Source organism: Neoarthrinium moseri (genome assembly GCF_022829205.1).
Source record: "Neoarthrinium moseri strain CBS 164.80 chromosome Unknown scaffold83_Wmoseri_CBS_16480, whole genome shotgun sequence".
Classification (NCBI taxonomy): domain Eukaryota; kingdom Fungi; phylum Ascomycota; class Sordariomycetes; order Amphisphaeriales; family Apiosporaceae; genus Neoarthrinium; species Neoarthrinium moseri.
This window is the reverse complement of record NW_026055197.1, coordinates 127,976-149,322: the sequence shown is the minus strand read 5'-3', so window position 1 is coordinate 149,322 and position 21,347 is coordinate 127,976. Positions and strand designations below refer to the sequence as shown.

Genomic DNA, 21,347 nt, shown 5'->3' with positions numbered 1-21,347 from the left:
GGGGGATGGACAGTGCTATAAGAGGTGAGCGGCGCCCGCTGGGCAATGAAAGATATAGATAGGTGCGGCTATTGATATACCGTGATACAAACTCGCACGAGGAAGAAAACCTTCGTTTTTGATACGCCCAAGACTCAATAGTTTTATTTGTATATCCTTTAAGCAAGTGACGGGCTGGCACATTTGCGTACCTGGCGACAAGATCTAAGGAAGCTACTCCTATTCCACGACAGGCCCAATCAAGCCAGTAAAACCGGAAACCCGCAATATCAAACAAAATCGTCATACGAGCACCTGGAGAGTAAAATGTGCGGTCCCCAAACCCCACGGCCCTCACAAAACCTCGGCGGCGCGCTGGCCGTGCTGAGTTGCTCGCCCGAGTCCCAGACCCCCTTCTCAGGCAGCCTGGTCTTCCACAGCCGACCAGGCTCTTCGTCCTCATCGTCCTCGTCCTCATCCCCCTCATCACCGGAGCTGGGCGCCACCATGGCCACGCACGCGACCTTCACCCCGTCGTCGAGCGCCGAGGACGACGCCTGGTCGCTCGACGGCTGCGTGGTCGGGATCACGCCACGGGGGACCTGCGGTCGTCTTCGTCGTCGTTATCGGAGCAGGCGCTGCTGCACTCGTTCGACTTTGGGCGGGCGCGGCCTGCGCTCGCGGCACGAAGAAGTGGCGGTGGGTCCATGGAGGTGCTGCTCGCGCGGCCGCTGGAGATTGGGGTCGGCGGCGACGGCATCATTGGGCGGAAGGTGACGGTGTGGAGGACGGAAGCGGGCGGGGCGCGGGTCGCCGAGGGCATCGTGGGCTTCAACTAGGGGAATTGGGGGTTTATCCCCCGAGAATCAGCATGGTTCGGCGGCGTTCAAGGCGTTTCATGGGAACATAGTGGCGGGAGATGATGCAAGGCAAGGCAAGGGCGATTCAGTGATGAGATTTCAGGAGTGTTTCGGCGAAGCCATCAGGGCAACGATCACATGCTTGGAAGTCTATATAAGTATACGTTGGTATCGTGCATAATTCATAACATGCAAAACAGCCTTCCTCTTCCACCCCTTTGACTGGCAGAAATGAACAACACCGAAGCCGATTTATCTCATCGGCTACTCTAGCATGGGATCAGGCAGAATCTGGAAACCAGAACCTCAAGTATCCCCAGAGCGTGGAATCATTCGTGACCTGAAGGAACAGCACATCTATACGAAGCGCACCTCGCCGAACATCCCAGCGCGCACTTGAACCAAGCCTGCTAGCTCCAACAGAAAAGACTGGAAGATGATGACGTTGGTGAGTATGTGTGACACTGATGCGTCCTTTTGCCCGGTCCCAGTCGGTGTCTCAGCTGGGGCAGGCGCTTCACTGCCTTCCTGTGGTGTTTCTTCGACTTCACCCCTTGGTTGTATCTCCCCTTCTGCCACTTGCTCCTCAAGTTCCTTCGCATCGTCTGTCTTCTTGTCAAAACGCAGAGGAATAGGCTCGACTTCTTGCTCTGGCAGCTTGACCTTCCGGGCAAGGATACTCTGGTCCACAGCAGCGAATGCCGCCATCTGGCTGGCAACGGGATCTTCTGTTCCACCGTAGCTCAAGGTATCTTGAACTTGGCTGCCTGGAGAGAATGATCGCGAGAGCCCGCTTCGGGTGGGACTTTCGTGATGCATGGGGAACTGCTTCGGTGGGACTGGCATTGGCTTGGAAATTGGTGTTCCTGGCATGCCGGTCGGGGCGTTGGGAAGGCGACTGGACTCCTTGCGGCCACGCGGGCTGGCTGATCTACTCGGCGTGCCAAGCTCAGACAACAGCCGCTGCGCAAAGCCTTCCAAGCCGCCGGGACGAGATGGCGATGTTGCTCGCGAATCCTCAAAGCTAGACCGCTCTTGCGCAGGGGTGGATGTCTTTGAGGCCGTCCGTACAGGTGGTTGGTTAGACACAATTGTGTCGGCCGTCTGGAATGCTTCCCGTCGCTGTTGTAGCAGTTCCTCAAAACGGGGAATCGAGCTGCGGAACGATGCAACTTGATCTGTTACTTTCTCGAGAACCACCAGGGCCCGAGGAAGTGTGGATGACTGCCACTGTGGACGGCGGCGGCACCGAGTCATCGCTTGCAACTTCTCAACCTCCGCGAAAGATGGCGATGCTGGATCGGGAAGAGGAACATTGACAGATTCATCATCGTCGTCGTATGTGTACTTCACCGGATGGCGTAGCAGCCATCCCTCAACAGTTATATACCCACACACGGCAAGGTCGATAATTGTTTCCGTCAAGGAGAGATTCGTCTCGACTGGATTGATGAAGAATGTGTTCAGAAGATCGAGGAGCGAGTTGAGCAATGGGTCCTCGGGACTTAGTGTATGGGGAGGCACGTCGCGAGGTGCGCCAGGCAAGCTATCCGGAATGGCAGGTAGCTTATGGTTGTTGACTGATACTTTCGGTGCCACGAGCTTCAGAGAGCAAGGGTGGCCCTCTAGCCGTGCCATGGTATCTTTCAAAATATTGTCGTAAATCTCATCAAAATTGTCCTGACCACCAATAGACCCGGCGAGTGTTGTCAAAAACTCAACCTCTTGTTCGTGGGCACCACTGGTTCGGTGGCTGCTGCTACCGTGAACGGCTTCGGTCTGGAGTAGAGTGATGACTGCATATCGATGATGCCTCTTAAGGATTACTGCCAACAATTGCAGTGTCACGCATACGGTCTGTTGGTTCTTTGATCGCAGGCATGACTGGATCAAGTCCACCAGATTGAAGAGCAGTGGAGAAAACGTCAGCTCAACCCTGGCCGCCATCATGGTGGCTAGGTCCATGGACTTCCTCTTTCGCGCAGCACTTACGGATGGCTCCGCGTGTGAGGCCAGTGACGTCTCGGCATCAGGCAAGGCTAGGAGGTAATGAAGTATGAGATTGATCATATCGGGGTGGTCAAGAGCCTCGAGAATGCGCTTCAGGTAAGTCAACACCGCGACCGAGGATCCACCATCCACGTCGGAGGACTCTAGTAGCGAGGGGTATCTGCATGGGTCAGTATAGTCTCCTTTTCCGATCGAGTAGACTCACAATAGTTGCTGCAGGAAGATGACCTGGAAATGCTCGAGCAGCGTAGACTTTACTTCGGTCGACCGGCAATGATTAAGCACGTCTTGCCAGAACAGAAGATGGGCCAGAAATGTGTCCAAATGTAACTTGAAGTCTGGGGAGCAGGAGCTCACGATCTCAAAGGTAGAAAGAGGGTGCTGATAGTCGGATAGGGCCAGAACCGGGGGGAGCTCCTGGGGTGGGTGGTCGATGACCAACTTGCGACTCAGCTGGCTATATAGCGCGCCTAGGCCGGTGGCCATGAGGGTCGACAGATCACTTTCGACGATCCACTGCTCCAAGGCGACCGAGTTGGAGGCAGACTCGATGATGTACAACAAGCCGGTGCGCGCGAAGTCGCCCACTTTGCCTTCGTGGTGAATGTAGTCCATGAGCAGGTAGAACAAGGGGAAGTCCTGCTTCTGCGTCTTGCCCGCAAACCTCTCCCTTTCATCCTTGAATTTCTCGTCGTGGGAACCGGGGTGCTGGTGGGATTTGAACCATGCCGTCAAGATATGGGGCTCCAGCCTGATCTTGGTTGTGATGTTGAACGCCAGCTCGACAACTCGGACCTCGGTGTCTGCAGCTAACCTGATACTGTTGGCGCCGGTGATGCGCACCAGGAGGTTCGTCAAGCTGGCCGAGAAAGCATCGTTTTCCACAAAGGCCTCTTCCTCGCTCTCGATGAGAGTTGCGAAGAACGAGACAGCCTCCTTGATGATCCACTCATTGTAGGACGAAGTTGCTATCTTCGCAATGGGGACATAAATCTGCTTTGCGGCCGAGAAGGCGATACATGGGTGAGGCAATGGTCGTCGGGATTCGTCGGCGAGGATGTTGGTGAGCTCTTGCAGCCTGATCTCCAGGTTCTCGGCGGCATCGACATCTCGGGCTATGTTGGACGTGTTTCGCCAGATGTGCTAGATTTTCCCGTTGGCATTCGAAGTAATTCATCATGGGGACACGGGGAGCCTCATGGTCGATTGCACTCACCAGCAGCTGGCTGTATTCCTTCTCGAAACGTTGTCGTCGGCGGGCCGGGTCTCTGGCGGCATCCTTGCTGGAAGCCCCCGAGGACAACGGGGCTAAGATGCGCGACCACTGGGGAGCAAGTCAGCATTCGGGGATTCCAGACGCGTCTGCGGCTTCCAAGGGCTACTCACAAAGTCCATGGCGACTTTGGCGTCATTTCTCGCGACAAATGATGAAGATGAGCTGTTTGGACGAACCCCGTGTCAAGCTCCCATCGCGCATTGAAAGCAGATGTCACAGGTGCTTGTCGACTGTTGATTAGCCGGGGACCCTGTCATGCAAGCACGAGGCTACAGTGGACCCAGGGGGGCCTTGTCTGGCTGTCAAGCCTGTGGCTTCGTCCTTGCGAGGCTGTCATAGCCCCTGGGCATCCTCTGATTGGTCCCACAGGGGCCATCAGTGCGTCGCGTTCCAGACTGTACCTGCGGCCACGCAACTTAGACTAACCCGACTCCTCCTGAAAGCTGGAATGCAATGGCGATCAATGTTACCCCCGGACCGCCCGCCCGCACGGCCTCCCGAGCTCGAGCTCTGGGTGACATCTGCTAGTTCGGTGCACCGTTATCTTGGAAGGGTGGTCGGATGAAAATATTGGAACCACATGGTGGCGAGATAAATAGTCGCATGGTGCCTGGTCGACGGTTGCTTGTAAGACACCATCTAATTGCACCAACATGGCTAGCTAAACACTTGAGCTCTGTGGGTGACTGATGCCATGCGGGACATGGCGTTCTCATGGCGTTCTCCCTCTGGGTAGCATCCTTGGGTCTTGTCATGATTCTTCACTTCCGTCATCAGCCTCTGGCGGAAACTTTGCAGGGACCACGACCCTCGAACCGAAAATAACACAATCAGCATTCTTATCAACCTCAGTGTTGCACGAGAATGCCCTGCAGGACTTAGATGTCCCCCATGTACAAGTAAGCAGGAATGGCAGGAGTCCCCATCGCGTGGATTCTGGAACACTTGCTACGCAGTACAACACGGATACTGAAGATGATCACGATTACGAAGCAAATTGTTGCATGTGACTTGCCAAATCCAGCTTGTCTTGGTCGCCAGTCCTGTCGTATATGCCGTAGATTTGCCCTTGGAGCGCGGGGATCTTACTATTTGCACATGACAGATTCTGCTGTCAATTCGCCCATTATCCACCGACAACTTTTGAGTTCAGGAGTACACATTGCCATTGACTGTGAAGCTTCTGGCTTGCATGGGCACGTGCATGTAGTTCAACAATTGTGTAAATAGTTCCCCCTTTTCAAAGGCGGATTCAGATTCGACGGTCTGTTAACATGTCGCACCGGTCCTATCAACGACAGGTGGACTTGCCTTGCAAGACTACCTGACTTACCGAGATCCTTGTTGCAGCTTCAAGGTAGAAAAAGGGCTCCAAATGGAACACCAAGGGCGGCATGTGTGATAGGGTAAGAGGCTAAACTGTCTGGGTTGAAGCGGATAGATGCCCCATGAAACCAATCTATTTTTCAATCGAGTCATTCGCCCTTGCAGTCGACCTGCAGCCTGCAGTGTGGGCGAATTGCATGGAAGAGCTCCAGGGCTGTCTTTCATGTAGTGCCTTCAAATCCATTTGCAGTTTCTCGCCCACAAATGACTGCACTCCCGATCCCTGACCCCGCATTCGGGGCATTGCAGCGGGGCGGCTAGCTGCAGCTGTCGTACCTTGGCGCGGAAGACCATCAAGATGTATGGGCAAAGTTTCAACCTGCAATAAGGCTGCTGGAAGCCGACGACAATCAGATGGGAGCCTCAAGTCTTCTGGATATGCAGCGTCCACAGTCATAAGCTAAACTTTATCGACCATAGGGAAGTGCAGCTGTCGCGATTCGGCTGCACGAGGGTGGTGCCGCCCCTATCCGCAGCCTGTGGTTCGTCCACGGGCGGCGGTGCAGGGGTAGATCCTGAGTGCCCAGCGTCACGAGCTTCCATAGGTTGCAGGCTGTGCCAATAGCGACTTCGGTGGCAACGAATCACGTCCTCGGGATGTGCTTTTTCGAGTATGCATGTCTGTAAACGGCAAGCCACCCCTGCGGTCACGGCGTCTTGGCAGGCATTTTCAGTGCAGCAACGTTTGACTGGCGCCCCCAAGTCTGGCTCTTGAACTCATTGTGACAGCCTCTCAAGCTTCTTCAATTCTTCCTCCGTTTCATCTTTCCAAGCCTCTCAAATGCCGCTGTTCTTCAACACTTGGGCCAGCGATTTCGCACGCAACCTGCTCTCGTAACGCACGCAAATCGTCCAGCAACTGGGTGGTGGCAATCGGGTGAAGAAGACCGGTGTAGATGCAGGCTTCCGGACTGGCAGGCCACCATGGGGCTGTTTGCGCACAAGAAGGGTCACTCTGATCGGTCCTCTCCGCCCAAAGTCAAGGTCGACCACCTGGGATATCCCATAGGACCACCGCAATATCCACCTCATTCCCAGCAGCAGCAATGGCCATCTCGAGTTCCTGTGTCGCAGGCTTATTCCAAGCCTGTGCAATATTCGAACTATCAGTCGACTCCTGTCGTCTGGAACGCTCCGCCGACAAGCACGGCATTGTTGCCATATCAGGACCATAATGCTACCAGGCCTGTGGTGGTGAATCAACACTACTATGTCAATGACCAACCGTCTCAACCATACGGCTACACCAATGGCTCTTCTTCTCACGCCAGTCATGGACTTGACGTTGTCAGCAAACCCAAGTTCGGGTCTGTGGTGGACCTCGCCCAGGAACTAGTCCCTTCGAACTTTTGTCAGAGCTTCGACGATGGTCTGCCGAGATGGCACGGCCAGGCAACACAGCTCCTGAACCAGGGTGCTGCGCTATACGATCAGATTCAGAACAAGTTCAATGATATGATGACCTTGATTGACTGCGAGAAATTCTCGGGGAACGAGAAAGAGTGGTCCCAGGATCAGCCACTGTCGCTCCTACCACCGAAGGCAACACCTCTAGTTCCCGCAACGGAGAGAGGGCATCCGAAGAAGACCATGAAGAATACGTCGGCGAAGGGTCAAACCACTGCTGTTGCATCGTCGATACTCTCGGCGGGATATGCTTCGAAAGTGGATTTATACGCAAACTCACGGCTGCCCTTGGATCTCACGCCATTGCGGCTGTAAGTCGTATCTCTGAACAGGGTATAAACTTTGCTAAACCCTCTTAGATATATGCCAACATGGCCATTGATCAGCTTGGCCGCAAGATACTCTGCAAGAGTTTACGAGAGGCCACGAGGGGCGGAGCGGGATGCTTATGTCGACGCAGACTGGAAGGCAGGTACGAAAGCCATGTGTCTGAAGTCTGTGCCCATGGACCATATGAACACGATTGTGTTCGCCATTCGTGGCACCGCAACTTTCATGGACTGGGCAGTGAACCTGAACACAGCACCGGCATCGCCAAAGGGCTTCCTGGTGAGTAATCAGGGTGAATCACCAATGGAATGATCGCTGATTGATCCAGGATGACACCAAGAACTGTTGCCATGCAGGCTTCCTTTCGACGGCCAGAAAGATGGTTAAGCCTGTGGCTTCGCGTCTTCGCCAACTCATTGAGGAGAACCCACGTCGTTCATCGTACTCTCTTCTCATCACCGGCCACTCGGCGGGAGGCGCAGTAGCGTCACTCCTGTACTCGCACATGCTCGCGACATCTAAGAGTGCATCGTCGGAACTTAATCGTCTGACCGGGCAGTTCAAGCGGGTTCATTGTATCACGTTCGGCACACCACCGCTTTCCGTTTACCCACTTGCGAAACCGCATCGCCACAGATTGAAGAATTCGTTGTTCTTGAGTTTCATCAATGAGGGCGATCCTGTTGCAAGAGCAGACCGTGCCTACGTGAAAAGCCTACTTGAGCTATACGTCACCCCTGCGCCAGTTCATGTGGCGAAGGGGCCGGATGACAAGCTCAGTCTGGTGACTGGTGCAGCACCAACGAAGCCAAGCAGGCCGAAGGAGAAGATGTCTAAGTCGACGCTCGTATCCAAGGCTTCCAAGTTATCACTAAAATCAGCTCACTCTTCGGCGTCGAAATCCTCAAAGTCACCGAAGCCGGTGTGGCACGTGCCGCGGAGCACTCTTAGCAATGCAGGTGTGATTATCATCCTGCGGTCGGGAAATCCAAAGTCGAAGACCAGGGGAAAGAAGACAGTGGAGCAACGGTTGAATGATGGTGTCATTGCTCAAGTTGCCAACGACGAGCAGCTCAGGGGTGTGATTTGGGGTGACCCTATGTGTCACGTCATGAAGCTATACGCTGGTCGTGTAGAGATCCTCGCGGTAGCTGCCGCCACAGCGCAAGGCTACTAAGGTGGAGGAGGGATAGGATTGCATCTTGTCTTGGTTTATAGGCGTTGGATCAACAGGAGCATTATGATACCACCACACTTAGAGTACTACTCATATATATAAACAAATGAAGCATTCGAACACTGGAAACCCCAGTTATTGGTATTCGCTAAGCTGAGTCTGTTCGTGAAACGTGCACATACCCGCGCATATCGCTGATTTTTCTCAACTCAGCATTGCGAGAGATACTACCAGGCTTTGCACGTGGCCCGACGACCTTCCTATGCCCTGCACATCCCTGTAAAAATGATGCCACTGTACATAATTAGAAATCGATTTTATGGGTGTCAGGCTTTCCTGAAGTTTTGTGCCTCCCTTACGGGAGGGGGAGCTCAACATCATATAGCCGACCGGAATAGCCTAATGGCCGGGTCTGATTTTCGCCGTTAACCGTGCCATCTTTGACTAATTTCTATAGCTGCGAGGAATGTTAGCCAAGAAATCAACAGCGTCGAATGCCATAATTTTCCTCAAATAACGTCTGCGGAAACGTGTCGATATAGGGAAAGACGCAAGGAGCCTTCTGTTACGTGTGAGCCATATGGAGAGCCACACTCCGCTTGCATGAGGTCCAAAACACTACAAATAGGGACGCTGTCCTATTCCATTGAGGCTCAGATCAATTGTATCGAAAGACCTAAATGGAAATGGCGTTTCCCAGGTTTCCGATCTACCATGCATGGGGGATCACCGTACTCACCTTGGTGTTCGCACTACTCCTCCAATCCACCGGAGCTCAGTCTACAGAGGAGCCAGGTTTGTTGAAGGCGGCGCCAACAGGTCGAGAACGCATCAGCCTCAACTCGGGTTGGCGCTTTCAGCGCTTCACTTCGAACCCAGATTCACTTTCTTACAGCACGCTCAAGCCATGGATCCTCCCAGCGGCGAATGACTTCCTGAGTGGGACCAAATACCAGCGACCCAGTGCAACCGCACCCGGCAGCGATGTCAAGTATGTGCAAGCTGGCTTCGATGATGGCAGTTGGGAAGGCGTCAATCTTCCGCATGATTGGGCCATCAAGGGACCGTTCAATGCACCAGGAATTGGTGGTGGTATGGGCCGCCTTCCTGTCAATGGAGTGGGTTGGTACCGTAGGAATGTGACAATCACTGCGAGTGACCTCGACAGGTCTATATACCTCGATGTCGATGGAGCCATGTCGTATGCCGCGGTCTGGCTGAATGGAATTCTCGTGGGCGGCTGGCCGTATGGTTATGCGTCCTTCCGGTTGGATTTAACTCCATACGTCAAAGAGGGAAGTGGGAATACTCTGGCTATTCGGCTCGATAACCCCCTGGATTCGTCTCGTTGGTACCCTGGCGCAGGCATATATCGAAATATCTGGCTAATCAAGACCGACAAAACACACGTTAGCCAATTTGGCACCTACGTGACAACACCCACAATCTCGGCTCAGTCTGCTACAGTGAACTTGGTTGTCGATGTTGAGAATAGGGGGAATGTCAGTCGCGATGTGGGTGTGGTGACTGAGGTCCATCTTCTGGACCCAACGACCGGACAGCCTGGAGCTGACATCGTGGCAACGTTTCCTCGCACAACGTCAACCGTCGCGGCCAATACGCGAAAATCCGTCAATGCCTCGATGTCACTGGCGAACCCACTCGTATGGGGTCCGCCGCCAGCGCAGAAACCCAACTTGTATGTGGCCATCACGACTCTGACTATCGGGAGCGATACAGTGGACAGTTATGAAACAGTCTTCGGCATCAGGGCGGTGACATTTGACTCGAATAAAGGCGTTCTGATTAATGGACAGCCGGTGCGAGTGCAAGGGACTTGTAATCATCACGATCACGGTGCCCTTGGAGCTGCTTTCAACGTTCGCGCCGCCGAGCGCCAGCTGCAAATGCTCCAAGAGATGGGTAGCAACGCACTCCGGACCTCACACAACCCACCAGCCCCTGATTTTCTCAATTTGGCCGATAGAATGGGTTTCATGGTTTTGGATGAGATCTTTGATGTCTGGAATAATCAGAAGGTGGCTAACGACTACCATCTGCTCTTCACAGACTGGCACGAGCCAGATCTTCGCTCATTCATCCGTCGCGACCGAAACCACCCCTCAGTAATCGCATGGAGCTTTGGTAATGAGATCTCGGAGCAATCAAGCTCAGGTGCCGGGCAGACTGCCCAAACCCTGAAAAACATCATTCATGCCGAGGATCCAACACGGCTTACTACCGTGGCCATGAACGCGGCTTCTGCCAATAGCGCTCTTGCAGCAGTCCTAGACATTGAGGGACTGAACTATCAAGGCGAGGGCCTTGGAATATCCATGTCTGGCGCCTTTCCCAGCTTCCGGAGCAATTTCCCCAACAAGGTGCTTTGGAGCAGCGAGAGCTCTTCGGCTCTCAGCACCCGAGGCACGTACATATTCCCAGTGACTGACGCCATCAGCGCACCGGTCACCGACAAGTCAGGCGGGAACTCCGCGGCTAAGCTGGTCAGTGCATATGAGCTGTATGCCGCCGACTGGGGTTCGTCTCCGGATAAGGTGTTCGTGCAGCAGGATAAATACTCCTATGTGGCCGGCGAGTTCGTCTGGACAGGCTGGGACTACCTCGGGGAGCCGACCCCGTACTCGTCGTCGAGAAGTTCCTACTTCGGAATCATCGATCTGGCCGGCTTCAAGAAGGACCGTTTCTACTTATACCAGTCGCGATGGCGTCCTGATTTCCCAATGGCGCATATACTTCCCCATTGGACATGGCCGGATCGAGTCGGCCAGGTGACGCCGGTACATGTGTTCTCTGGGGCGGACGAGGCCGAGCTGTTTGTGAACGGGAAGTCGGCCGGACGCCAGAAGAGGGCTGCAAGCAACTACCGTTTCCGCTGGGACAATGTGACATACCAGCCTGGCGACCTACGCGTGGTTACCTACAAGAATGGAGCGCAATGGGCTGTAGACATGAAGAAGACGGCAGGGAGCGCAGCGCAGCTAGATGTCACTGCAGATCGCACTAGCATCAGAAACGATGGATATGATCTGTCATTTATCACTGTCAGCGTTGTCGATGAGAGCGGAGCCACGGTGCCGCGCGCGAACAACAGCATCAGCTTCTCAGTTGCTGGTCCAGGTGAGATTGTGGCTACTGATAATGGCGACCCTACGGACATGACAGTTTTTCCTTCGTTAACCAGACATGCTTTCAGCGGTCTGGCGCTGGCGATTATACGTGCGAAAGCAGGTAATGCAGGACAGATTATTGTCTCTGCCACTTCATCGGGACTGCAAGGCGCAAATATCACGATACAGGCCAGTTGAGTGGTCTGGTAGTTGATGCATTCATGTAAATATGGGACGATGCGAGAAGGAATTGTAGTTGGACCAAGAAAACATTCAATATTGCGCGCGCGGAGGCGCGACTGATACCTGCTCGGCCAACCAGTGACATTCAAGCAAGCAATAGCCAAAACCACGTTTCAAGGATCACGGACAAAATAAAAGTCAACTAATGGGCAAAAGAGTGACTCAAGTTGGATTTGTGGCTAAAGATATCAAATGCACACATGCAATAACATGGCTCCTAGCATTACATTCCCTGATATATCTCATGCCTCCATAAACATATTGGAAGGACCACGCTGGCTGTCGTAAGGGTGCGTTTATAGCAGACCGCCGAGAGCAACGCAAGGGAGTCCAACGTTGACAAGACCGTCCTTGAGTATTTGTTAGCCTTTAATACGCCAATCATAAGTAAATGCGACTGACCTGGTCTGAGTCAGTCCCCTGACAACAGGCGGCAGTCTGCTTGCACTGGCTGTTGAGGAGATCGCCAACACCACCACCAACGATGCCTATCATGCGGTTAGTGTATGAGTGAAAGCCAGGGGTGCTGGGTGCTGTTGATCCAAACTAACCAAGGGGAAGGCTAAGCTTGGAGCAGCCATCGAAGAGACCCAATCCTCCGGAGAGAGCATTGCCCAAAAGACCAGAGAGGAGGCCATCGGCAATGCTGATGGCGTCACCAGACTGGTCAACCTTGTTGCAGCAGCTCAGGGAGGTATCGCTGCCGCAAATAGCATCGGCTTGTCCTACAGTGAGGTCACCAGGGATGCTTGGGATGTCAGTGCCAACCTGAGGGGCGGCGAGAACAGAGGCGGCGAAGCCAACAATGGTGAGGAGCTTGAATTGCATTTTGAAGGACTTTGGTGTTTGGAAGCTGGATAAGCTGAAGAAGCAGAGGCTTTCAGGAGTGATGGTAAGATGGACGATGAACTGTTAGGGTAGAGATGCTTTGCGATGCTGATGACGGAGAGATAGAACTCGATTCATGAACGATGACCGGTCCATCTTATATACTCGGATCGCCGTTGCCATTGACTGCGCGCGTAGTCAACTTCATGTCGCGGCCTGCTTGTCGTCGCCTGCTTGTCGCAAAATTCAAGTTCTTGCTCTTCAAAGTCGTACTCTTGTGATCTTCGCTGCTTACTCGGCGATTCATCTCAAAAAGGAATGCCTTGGATGGTGATCTGCACTCCCAGGCAGATCTAAGAATGCGCTGTCTCATCCGTGTCCAAGTCACCGGCACCGCGGAAAAAATAATTCAGATCCCTGTAAACTGGAGTCGTTAGTGATGCATGTCTCAGTCGACGCTATTCGTGACCCCAATCGGGAAACAACCTCCCCGACATTCTCCACACAATAGTCAAGCATCAGGACGAAATCATTCTTAGCGTTCTTCCTGCCTGCCTTGAACTTCCCTGGGATGCCGTCCGATCACACCCCAGTTTCCGGTAAGAGCTTTGTTGTCTTACACTTCTTACTCACCTGCACCAGTGCCGAGCTTTAGTCTCGACTTTGTACGGGGGAGGCTGATGAGGCTCGGAATGATGGAGTCAATTTCATCACCGACAAAGAGCCGGTGCAGATTCTTTTCAGTAGCATTACGAAAGGATGATGGCATTGCGTCAAACAGACGTAAGATCACAATTCCAGAGCATTGGAACATGTACATGATGTCCCCTACCAAAACCACTTTCGCCGGACCGGGAGCTGCTCCCGCGGCGTTCTTTACGCTCAACGCACCCGCCCTCTAGCCATCGAATGTTGAAACATCTCCACCTCAACCCCTGGTGAGATGCGTCCTTAGGGCGGCCGTGTGTTCAATAGTAGACAGTGTGTATGCGTCATATCATCTCAACTGGTGGGAAGAAAGTTTGCTTGCATGTTCGACTTTAGAAGAAACTTTCACCGCTCACCTGATACATTTGTCTACCAATCGTGGATTCATTGAGTGCCTGGCTTGAAGCTTTGGCTTTGCATATATGATAAGTGATGAATGGAATATACGTGGAACATGGATTGGGGGGATCAATGTCCGTGTTGAGCCGGTGCGGAAACTCAGCTATCTTTGACTTGCTAGTAGAACTTCGGTGATATGAACAAATGCCTATGCCTCCGGAGAATTACTTGTCATACAATCAAGGATTGAGTATCGTAAGTGAAGATTTATCACGTAATAAGAGTGGTTCAGCACTTTCAAATGGGAATAAAAGATATGCCACAAGAAAGGCGGCGGCGAAGGCAAGGCAGTTTTTTCCGCGTACACTATGGTATGATGGCATGTGTTGTTCCGATGGTATCGCTAATAGAACGTTGGACTCATCCCTCACCAACGACGTGATTCTCAAGCAGGGTGGTGACGCAGCGAAGGATAGAGTGCAGCATGCCCACTTTGGCCGACTGGGCATATGTAGGCTCCCTCGGTTCAGCTAGCCGCTCGTCATACCTCTCTCGCTGTGGTGCTTCCCACCTGCCGGGTTCTTGGCCAGTCTTGTCACACACCTCGGGCTAAAGTTACACAGAGTTCTGCTCGTGGTTGATCTTCTCGTAATCCATTTAGCCTTGCCACGCACACACACTTAACTGGATGCGCCATAGGTTGCCTCTTTTGTTGAGATTCCCATCTTGTCTCACTGTTGATGGCCAGCTGTCACTCGCCCCAATGAGCTTGTCAAACGAAGTCGACCATTAGGAGTTCCTCATCATCTATAGGAGAAAGTTTGTCCACAGAACCAACCAGACCACCCCAGGAGGTGGCCCCTCAAGAAAACCTCGAGTCAACAGCAAGTGGCGGATTATTGTATGAAAAGCGATTGTGGGGGAAGGACTCTGGAACCGAAGCGCAGTTAGGCAAATGTTAGTCAAGTGGGACAGAGACAGGTATAGGGGCTTGAGGAAACAGATTAGATTCAACCGACGTACAAACTCGTGACAAGCCTTTTGTACCTGCATTATACGGTATATGCACAGCCGTCTGTAGATGGGTCGACTCTGTGTCCACACAGTCATATTACTTGGATATATAGATATCGAACCCAGTTTTATTCGCCCTCAAAGAGATCTGCAAAGAGGAAGAATGTGAGTAGCTCGTTGGTTTCTGCGGGGAAAGTGCGTCTATCCGTTATCCAAAGATTGATGGTCGGCTCGATTAGGTGACTTGCACGGGAGGACCACCCGTGTCAGTCAGTACGACAGCCAGCGGAAAGGTGCATATTCAGCACGCTGCACGCACTGGTAATCTGCCACGGTGATGTTTATTAAGCTATTCAGAGCGGTCAATAAAGACCCGGCACTACAGTGCAACCGTGAGAAAAGTTCGTATGCTGTTCAACGCGACCTTATGTTGTCCTCTTCATCAATTGTAATTCTCCGGCATGGAATCAGCCTCTGAAACTCGTATGGGATTCACAAGATCTATGTGGCATATTTGTTTCACTCCGGAGAATGAACGTATCGCCGACTCTTGCGCAGCGACCTCCACAACCACATTTGCCCCTGGAGGCGAGGGTCCTATTCCTCGTTGTCGAAAAGCCAGGACCCACGGCCAAGCCCGCTGCTGCCCGATGCTGCCTCTTTTGAGTCCAATCAAGAGGGTAACTGTTGTTTGTCTCCGTTTACTAGCCGCTTTTTCATGCAGGCTACCCTACCGCCTGTCGGGTCAGATCCCGAGATATTTGAAGAGCTTTTATTTAAGGTCAGTTTGCACGTTTGTCCCCACACGCCGGCCATGTGGAATAGATCCATCTAGCCATATCTTCAACGTCTAACTCAACCATCAGATCCTCCTAAGACACATCTTAATTAATGGGGATTGTTGACATCAGCGTGGCAATGGTGTGTTCTCGTCCTGGCTGCCTCAGAGAGCCCATGAATCCAGCCACGAAACCGAGAAATTGTTAGAGACTATGGCGTACGAGTGATATTGAGTTCACACGCAACGCCACTCTAGTTAATCTGAATCGCTCAAGGCTTGAGATTAGACTGTCATATATGTCCAGGTGTGCGGAACCGTGCATCGAAGAACGGGTTTCCTGGCCTGCAAGGAGGCCCTTCAGGGTCCTTGCATTAGGATCTAATTTAGTTGCCAGGGGCTATTTCAAACGCCGCGTGCCGATACAAACGGCTGATGCTCCAAAATTTGGGACCAGTTTCAATCTATAAAAGGGACGATTTGGCGAGTGTGTATTGAGGTGGATGTTCTCGGTCAATCATTGCACCTCGAGGCACTCACACTCGTTTTCTAGCAAACTGCCTCGAGAACGTCGCAATGAACACTTTCGCTCGGCTCAGCCTTCTTGGCTTGGGGTATGGACGACCTGCAAATCCACTTTGCTCCTTCTACGTCTGACTGACCCCGAATAGTTTCTCCCTCGTTACTGCCTTCCCACAGCAGCAAGACCCTGCTACAGTAACGGTCTGCGGGCTTGACTGCGCACCCGTGGTTACTGTAACTGTGTACACTGGATGCTCATACTCGTCTACCTCTGCCTCTTGGACCAGCTCGGCCCCTGTTATACCACCCGTATCGTCCTCCACAAGCAGTCCTGGGCCATCGTCTGTTTTGACTTCGCCAACTTCAAGAACAGTCATTCCCAGCAGCTCTGAGTCGACGCTGACAATCACCTCAAGTATTGCTACTACGGTCAGCCTGTCTTCCTCGAGTGTTACCGTCTCTTCAGTACCAATCTCCACCGTCAGTATCTCTGCTAGCACGGACGCCTCAGTTGTATCTTCTACAAGTACTCTGCCTGTGAGCTCAAAGACGGCATCGACCAGTGGCGTTACCACTTCCAGCAACTCAGACACAACCACCTCAGATGGCTTTAATCCGTCCAGCACCACTTGGTGAGTGAAATGGTTCTTGCAGTCGTGTCAAAATGATATTGCCAAAAGTACTTCATCTTTCAATATAAAAGGAAGCTCAATACCATATGGAATTAAGAACACGACGCCAGCTCTGACAAGGTAATAGTACCGAAGGCCACGAAACTACTCTTCCGTCATTTACAACCAGCACAGCCTCCACTTCCAAATCTCCCAGTAGCCTTATGTCAGAGACTGTAACATCAACTGCTAGTCTGTCATCGTCATTTTCTTCTATCCCGCGGAGTAGTTCTATCTCTGCTTCAGTTGGCACATCATCTACAGTTTCTACGATTGGGTCTACGAGTACGGACTCTGCAACGAGTTTGTCAAGTCAAACGACCAGCTCCAGTATCCTTGCTAGTTCAACTAGTCCAGTCACTGGTAGCTCTTCATCTTCGGAAATTCACAGCTCAACCTCGGAGACGAGATCCGCGAGTTCCGGAAGTTCTAGTAGCACACCTGTTTCGTTGACAAGTTCTACCCGATCACACTCCTCGTTCAAATGGAACTCCACTATCACCATTAGTCCTTTCACCAGCTCAAGACATACGAGCATTTCCAGTTTGGCGACATCAGGTCTTACTTCTAGCAGTTTCACAAGCTCCACAACGGTTCTCAGCTCGACCACCTGGTTCTCAACCGATGTGAGCAGCACATTGCCTGCTTCATCAGGAAGTATTAGTTCAAGCAAGAAAACATCCACAACGGTCACTTCTTCTGAGATAACCAGTGCTCCGTCCGTCAGTACTTACCCAGTGATACCACCACCACCAAGCTTGTCTACGAGATCCTCGTCTAGGTCGGATTCGCTAAGCAGTTCTCACCGTGTTACATCTACCATTACAGTAACTGCTTCCACATCCAGCAGCCTGGGGGTCAGTCACTCTTCATCCATCACTGTGAGCTCTTCGACTGAACCTGGAACGACGGTGTCCGAAAACGCACCAACATCCCAACCTGGGTCAAGCATTGCTTCATCTACGGCGACAGTCTCTTCGCTTTCAAGCTTCATCTGGACTAGCAGCTCGATATCTTCTAGTTCATGGACCGACGCTGTTTCGACATTGACAAGCGAGACAGTGACCTCTAGTCTAAGCTCCTCAACTGTGTCGATTTCAACATCATCAACCGCGTATGACAGCTCTTCGACATTGACCACAGGAAGCGCTACATCATTGGCATCGCTTTCTTCGGCGACTGACTCTCCGTCCACGTTCAGTGCATCCAGGAGTATATCCAGCTCTGGAAGCACGCTCTCCACTGCCACCACCGCCACCACAAGTGGTTTCGGGCAGAGCTCAACAGATCGTGTCAGCTCGAGAACGAGGTCATCTGAGACTTTCGACATCACAACCTCGGTATCTCCAAGCAGCGCAACTGTCAGCACGTCTTGTGTCTACACACAAACATACGGCGGGAGTGCGACTTATATCTGCTTCTCGGTAACGTCTACGATACCGTGGAGCACCCCAGTTCCAACATGGACAACTTCGGGCAGAACATCCAGTAGCAACGACGCCGTCACTCACTCATCCACATCATCCAGCATTGCTATCACCACTAACCCGGTTTCTACCACATGCGTCGCCAAGGGCTACGGAGGGATCACTTGCTACCCAGTCTATTCCATCAACCCCGGTCCAACAGCAATTGCTGTTCCAAACCATCCTGTTGAAGCGCCACAGGAGCACGGCCATAGTGATGATGGGCACGGATGGTGGTCCTGGGGGAAGAGCAAGAGCCATGGACATGACGAAGTTCACGAGAGTGTGCATTAGTGACATGGCTTGATATACCATAGTATTCGGGTTCGGCCATTGAAGGCTCTCGCACGGAGTCGTACAAAGCGGCGAGCGACAGCTGATTGCGCGGCAGTGGAAGAACATACACTTCTTATCTCTCCTTCATCTTCTTCAAATTGTGTTATTTCTATTTCACTTCCGCTCGTTCACCACGGGACAGCGTTCAGAGATTTGGCGATGGACCTTGAATAATTAGACATATGACAGAGATTTTACCTGAACACGAAATAAACAACCACTTTTCTATTGCTTATGCATCATTTTCCATGACATGACGAGGTATGAGAGTAAGAGCCAGCATTCCTGCGTAGTAACGCGCCGCGACACTAGGCCCATTCCTATGCTTCGGCGGAGCGTTCCGGGGTGCCCCGTTGATACCCGCCTACAGCCCTGTAATCTTACCGCTGGAGCGTGGCCGCTTGAGGAATCCCACCAATGGCGTCAAGGGACGGAGTTCTCAGTGCAACTCCTGTTGAGGAAATCTTCCGGGCCACTCACCATGAGCAATAGACCGTAAAGTTTATGACAGGAACGGTCCCGACGTGGCATCGTGGAGCCAGGAGTTAATCGCTGACAGCGATTTCGGTCGCATGGAAAAGCATAACTATATAGGTAAATTTCTTGCCAGGTTGACCAGATGCACTTGAGTCTAGTCTCGGCCTACAGTTGGCTCTTCCCTGGATAAGCCTCAATTTCGTGCAATGAAGCAGATGAAAGGCCAATCAACAATGTTCGCTCCATGTAAACTGTTTGCGGTGGCAGCAGGCCTATCCGTTGTGCGAGCGCAAGTAGGTATTTACGGCCAATGCGGAGGGAGTGGATATACAGGTTCTACCCAGTGTGTCTCGGGTGCCGTCTGCTCGTCCTATAACCCTTATTACTACCAATGTATCCCTGGGGTAACTACGGGTAGCTCAACAAATGAAGCAACTTCCACGTCGACCAGAGTCACCAGTGCCACATCCAAGACTCTTGTGGCATCTTCGACCAGTACCATCCTTATCGAGACTTCAACGCCCCAGTCATCCGGTGCTGCCTCTTCGAAGCCATCGTCGAGCGCTAGTGCACAAGTCTCATCATCAGCCATCAAGTACCTCATGGTATTGTAAGTGGAGAACTGAAGTTATTTGAGACGTAGCTCCTAATTCAGGCATATAGTGGTGATTCTTACTCCACAACAGGGTCGTGGATAGGCGGCGACAAGCCTTCAGCACGCAACCCGATCGGCAACCCGACTCTTCCTGGAACGACTACGAGCGGTGGTCTTAATTGGGTTGGTCACGTTACCAGCAAGCTCAATACATCACTGGTGCTAGCGTACGATCTAGCTGTCTCTGGCGCCGTGACAGACTCCAGTATCGTGGATGGCTACGCAAGCTATAACTTCGATGGCCAGGTCGACTTGTTTCAGAGTTACCTGTCGAGCAAGCCTGACTATGCGCCGTGGACCTCTACAAACACTTTGGTCGCGGTGTGGATAGGTATTAACGATGTTGGCGAGTCTTTTTGGGACTTTGCTGCAACGCCAATTAATGCTGTCATGGATCGCTATTTCGACTTGTTGCTGACGTTGTATGACGATGGCGCGACCAACTTTGTCTTATTCTCTGTTCCACGTAAGCTGCACTACGCTCCTCTGAGCCCTTACAAGCCTTGACTCTTGACACTTGATCTAGCATTTGACCGCGCACCTGTTATGGTGGGCCAGTCCGCCGATCGTCTCAATGCGTTGCGATCGAACATAACGGCATATAACTCAGCTCTTTCGTCTAGGCTTGCTACCTTCAAGGCCGCGCACAAGGGGATCACTGCGCAGTTGTTTGATAGTTCGCAAGCATTTGAGACTGTGCTGAACAGCCCAACGAAATATGGCGCTTCATCCGACGTCACATGTTACAACTCTGACGGCACCACTTGTGTCTGGTAGATACTCCTGTTCACTCTTGCTTCCAAGGTGTCTTCCACTGATTACTCTTCAGGTATGACACTTATCATCCCGGCCAACAAATTCAGAAGCTCGTCGCAGAATCGTTCGTGAAAGCCCTTACTGGAATTTTCTTTTGATCGTATGACCTTGGTATATCAGGCCACACTCCCAAGCGGAACAGCCCACCAAGTTGTATACGGCGCACAGATATATGAACCTTTACATTCTGTCTTTAGTGATTGCACCCGACGAGACCGGTCCGTGCGCACTTTGTCACTGCATCTACACTTGAACATTTCACTGTGCAAATGGATTTGACAACTACTCGCCGCACTGACAGCGTGGTCATTTTCGACTGCTCTATTATGTACATGCTTCCTTCTGGTGCCACATTGAATCTGCAGAAAACGATTCAAGCTATTGCTGCAGGCTGCAGTTGTTCTCATTAGTCAAAGAACGAGGTCATCTGCCAGTTTGGGATATACACAGGGGCTACGACAGCGGGGTACTGATTTTGTCATTTCAGCCCAATGATAAGCCGCAGTTAACTTAATGCTGGGCAGGCTTTATGCGCAAGTACGACACCCGGGATCAATGGGGGATCCTCTGGCCCCAATTTCCCTAAATGTCGACGTGCGTAAGCGCGGCATACATATAGGCCTTGATAAGCAGAGAATTGAGGGGTGTCAGGCTGTGCTATTGCCCATGCCAACAGTATCAACTCGATCGCATTGGACAGCACTTTCTGCACGTCTGATGATACTTACTTGAATTGAAGAGTCAGTCTACTTGACCCGTTCGGAAACCCACGAAAGTGATAACGATTTCCCGCACACCAGCCCTGCAATAACGCCATGCATGCACGCCACTCGGCTGAATTTGATTTCAGCTCCCACTTTTCAGCTAATGCATCACATTTGTCAATGCTCACATCACTGTTGACTTCTTCCGCAAGCCTTCCTCGCTGCCTGCTTCTGAGA

The 21,347-nt window shown here is 52.1% G+C and overlaps 8 protein-coding genes across 8 annotated transcripts; 5 read left to right on the top strand and 3 right to left on the bottom strand.

Annotated features, from left to right (window-relative positions):
* Nucleotides 1–486: 486 nt before the first annotated feature.
* Nucleotides 487–818, top strand: JN550_012320 (uncharacterized protein; the record flags this gene model as incomplete). Its single annotated transcript, XM_049310783.1, has 2 exons — nt 487–558; nt 615–818. 2 exons carry the CDS (start codon nt 487–489, stop codon nt 816–818), a joined length of 276 nt encoding a protein of 91 aa, XP_049165756.1.
* A 378-nt stretch (nt 819–1,196) lies between these two features.
* On the bottom strand, nt 1,197–4,244 carry JN550_012319 (uncharacterized protein; the record flags this gene model as incomplete). The annotated part of the gene is made up of 4 exons (XM_049310782.1): nt 1,197–3,009; nt 3,055–3,992; nt 4,066–4,173; nt 4,236–4,244. 4 exons carry the CDS (start codon nt 4,242–4,244, stop codon nt 1,197–1,199), a joined length of 2,868 nt encoding a protein of 955 aa, XP_049165755.1.
* Nucleotides 4,245–6,435: 2,191 nt separating this feature from the next.
* Nucleotides 6,436–8,425, top strand: JN550_012318 (uncharacterized protein; the record flags this gene model as incomplete). Its single annotated transcript, XM_049310781.1, has 3 exons — nt 6,436–7,229; nt 7,278–7,527; nt 7,577–8,425. The coding sequence occupies 3 exons, from the start codon at nt 6,436–6,438 to the stop codon at nt 8,423–8,425; spliced, it is 1,893 nt and encodes a 630-aa protein (XP_049165754.1).
* A 686-nt stretch (nt 8,426–9,111) lies between these two features.
* On the top strand, nt 9,112–11,751 carry JN550_012317 (uncharacterized protein; the record flags this gene model as incomplete). The annotated part of the gene is made up of 1 exon (XM_049310780.1): nt 9,112–11,751. The coding sequence occupies one exon, from the start codon at nt 9,112–9,114 to the stop codon at nt 11,749–11,751; it is 2,640 nt and encodes an 879-aa protein (XP_049165753.1).
* A 341-nt stretch (nt 11,752–12,092) lies between these two features.
* On the bottom strand, nt 12,093–12,624 carry JN550_012316 (uncharacterized protein; the record flags this gene model as incomplete). The annotated part of the gene is made up of 3 exons (XM_049310779.1): nt 12,093–12,146; nt 12,199–12,284; nt 12,348–12,624. The coding sequence occupies 3 exons, from the start codon at nt 12,622–12,624 to the stop codon at nt 12,093–12,095; spliced, it is 417 nt and encodes a 138-aa protein (XP_049165752.1).
* A 3,415-nt stretch (nt 12,625–16,039) lies between these two features.
* Nucleotides 16,040–16,999, top strand: JN550_012315 (uncharacterized protein; the record flags this gene model as incomplete). Its single annotated transcript, XM_049310778.1, has 3 exons — nt 16,040–16,077; nt 16,135–16,617; nt 16,921–16,999. 3 exons carry the CDS (start codon nt 16,040–16,042, stop codon nt 16,997–16,999), a joined length of 600 nt encoding a protein of 199 aa, XP_049165751.1.
* Nucleotides 17,000–17,041: 42 nt separating this feature from the next.
* On the bottom strand, nt 17,042–18,389 carry JN550_012314 (uncharacterized protein; the record flags this gene model as incomplete). Its single annotated transcript, XM_049310777.1, has 3 exons — nt 17,042–17,298; nt 17,584–18,034; nt 18,204–18,389. The coding sequence occupies 3 exons, from the start codon at nt 18,387–18,389 to the stop codon at nt 17,042–17,044; spliced, it is 894 nt and encodes a 297-aa protein (XP_049165750.1).
* A 779-nt stretch (nt 18,390–19,168) lies between these two features.
* On the top strand, nt 19,169–20,367 carry JN550_012313 (uncharacterized protein; the record flags this gene model as incomplete). The annotated part of the gene is made up of 3 exons (XM_049310775.1): nt 19,169–19,545; nt 19,599–20,056; nt 20,117–20,367. The coding sequence occupies 3 exons, from the start codon at nt 19,169–19,171 to the stop codon at nt 20,365–20,367; spliced, it is 1,086 nt and encodes a 361-aa protein (XP_049165749.1).
* Nucleotides 20,368–21,347: the final 980 nt, after the last annotated feature.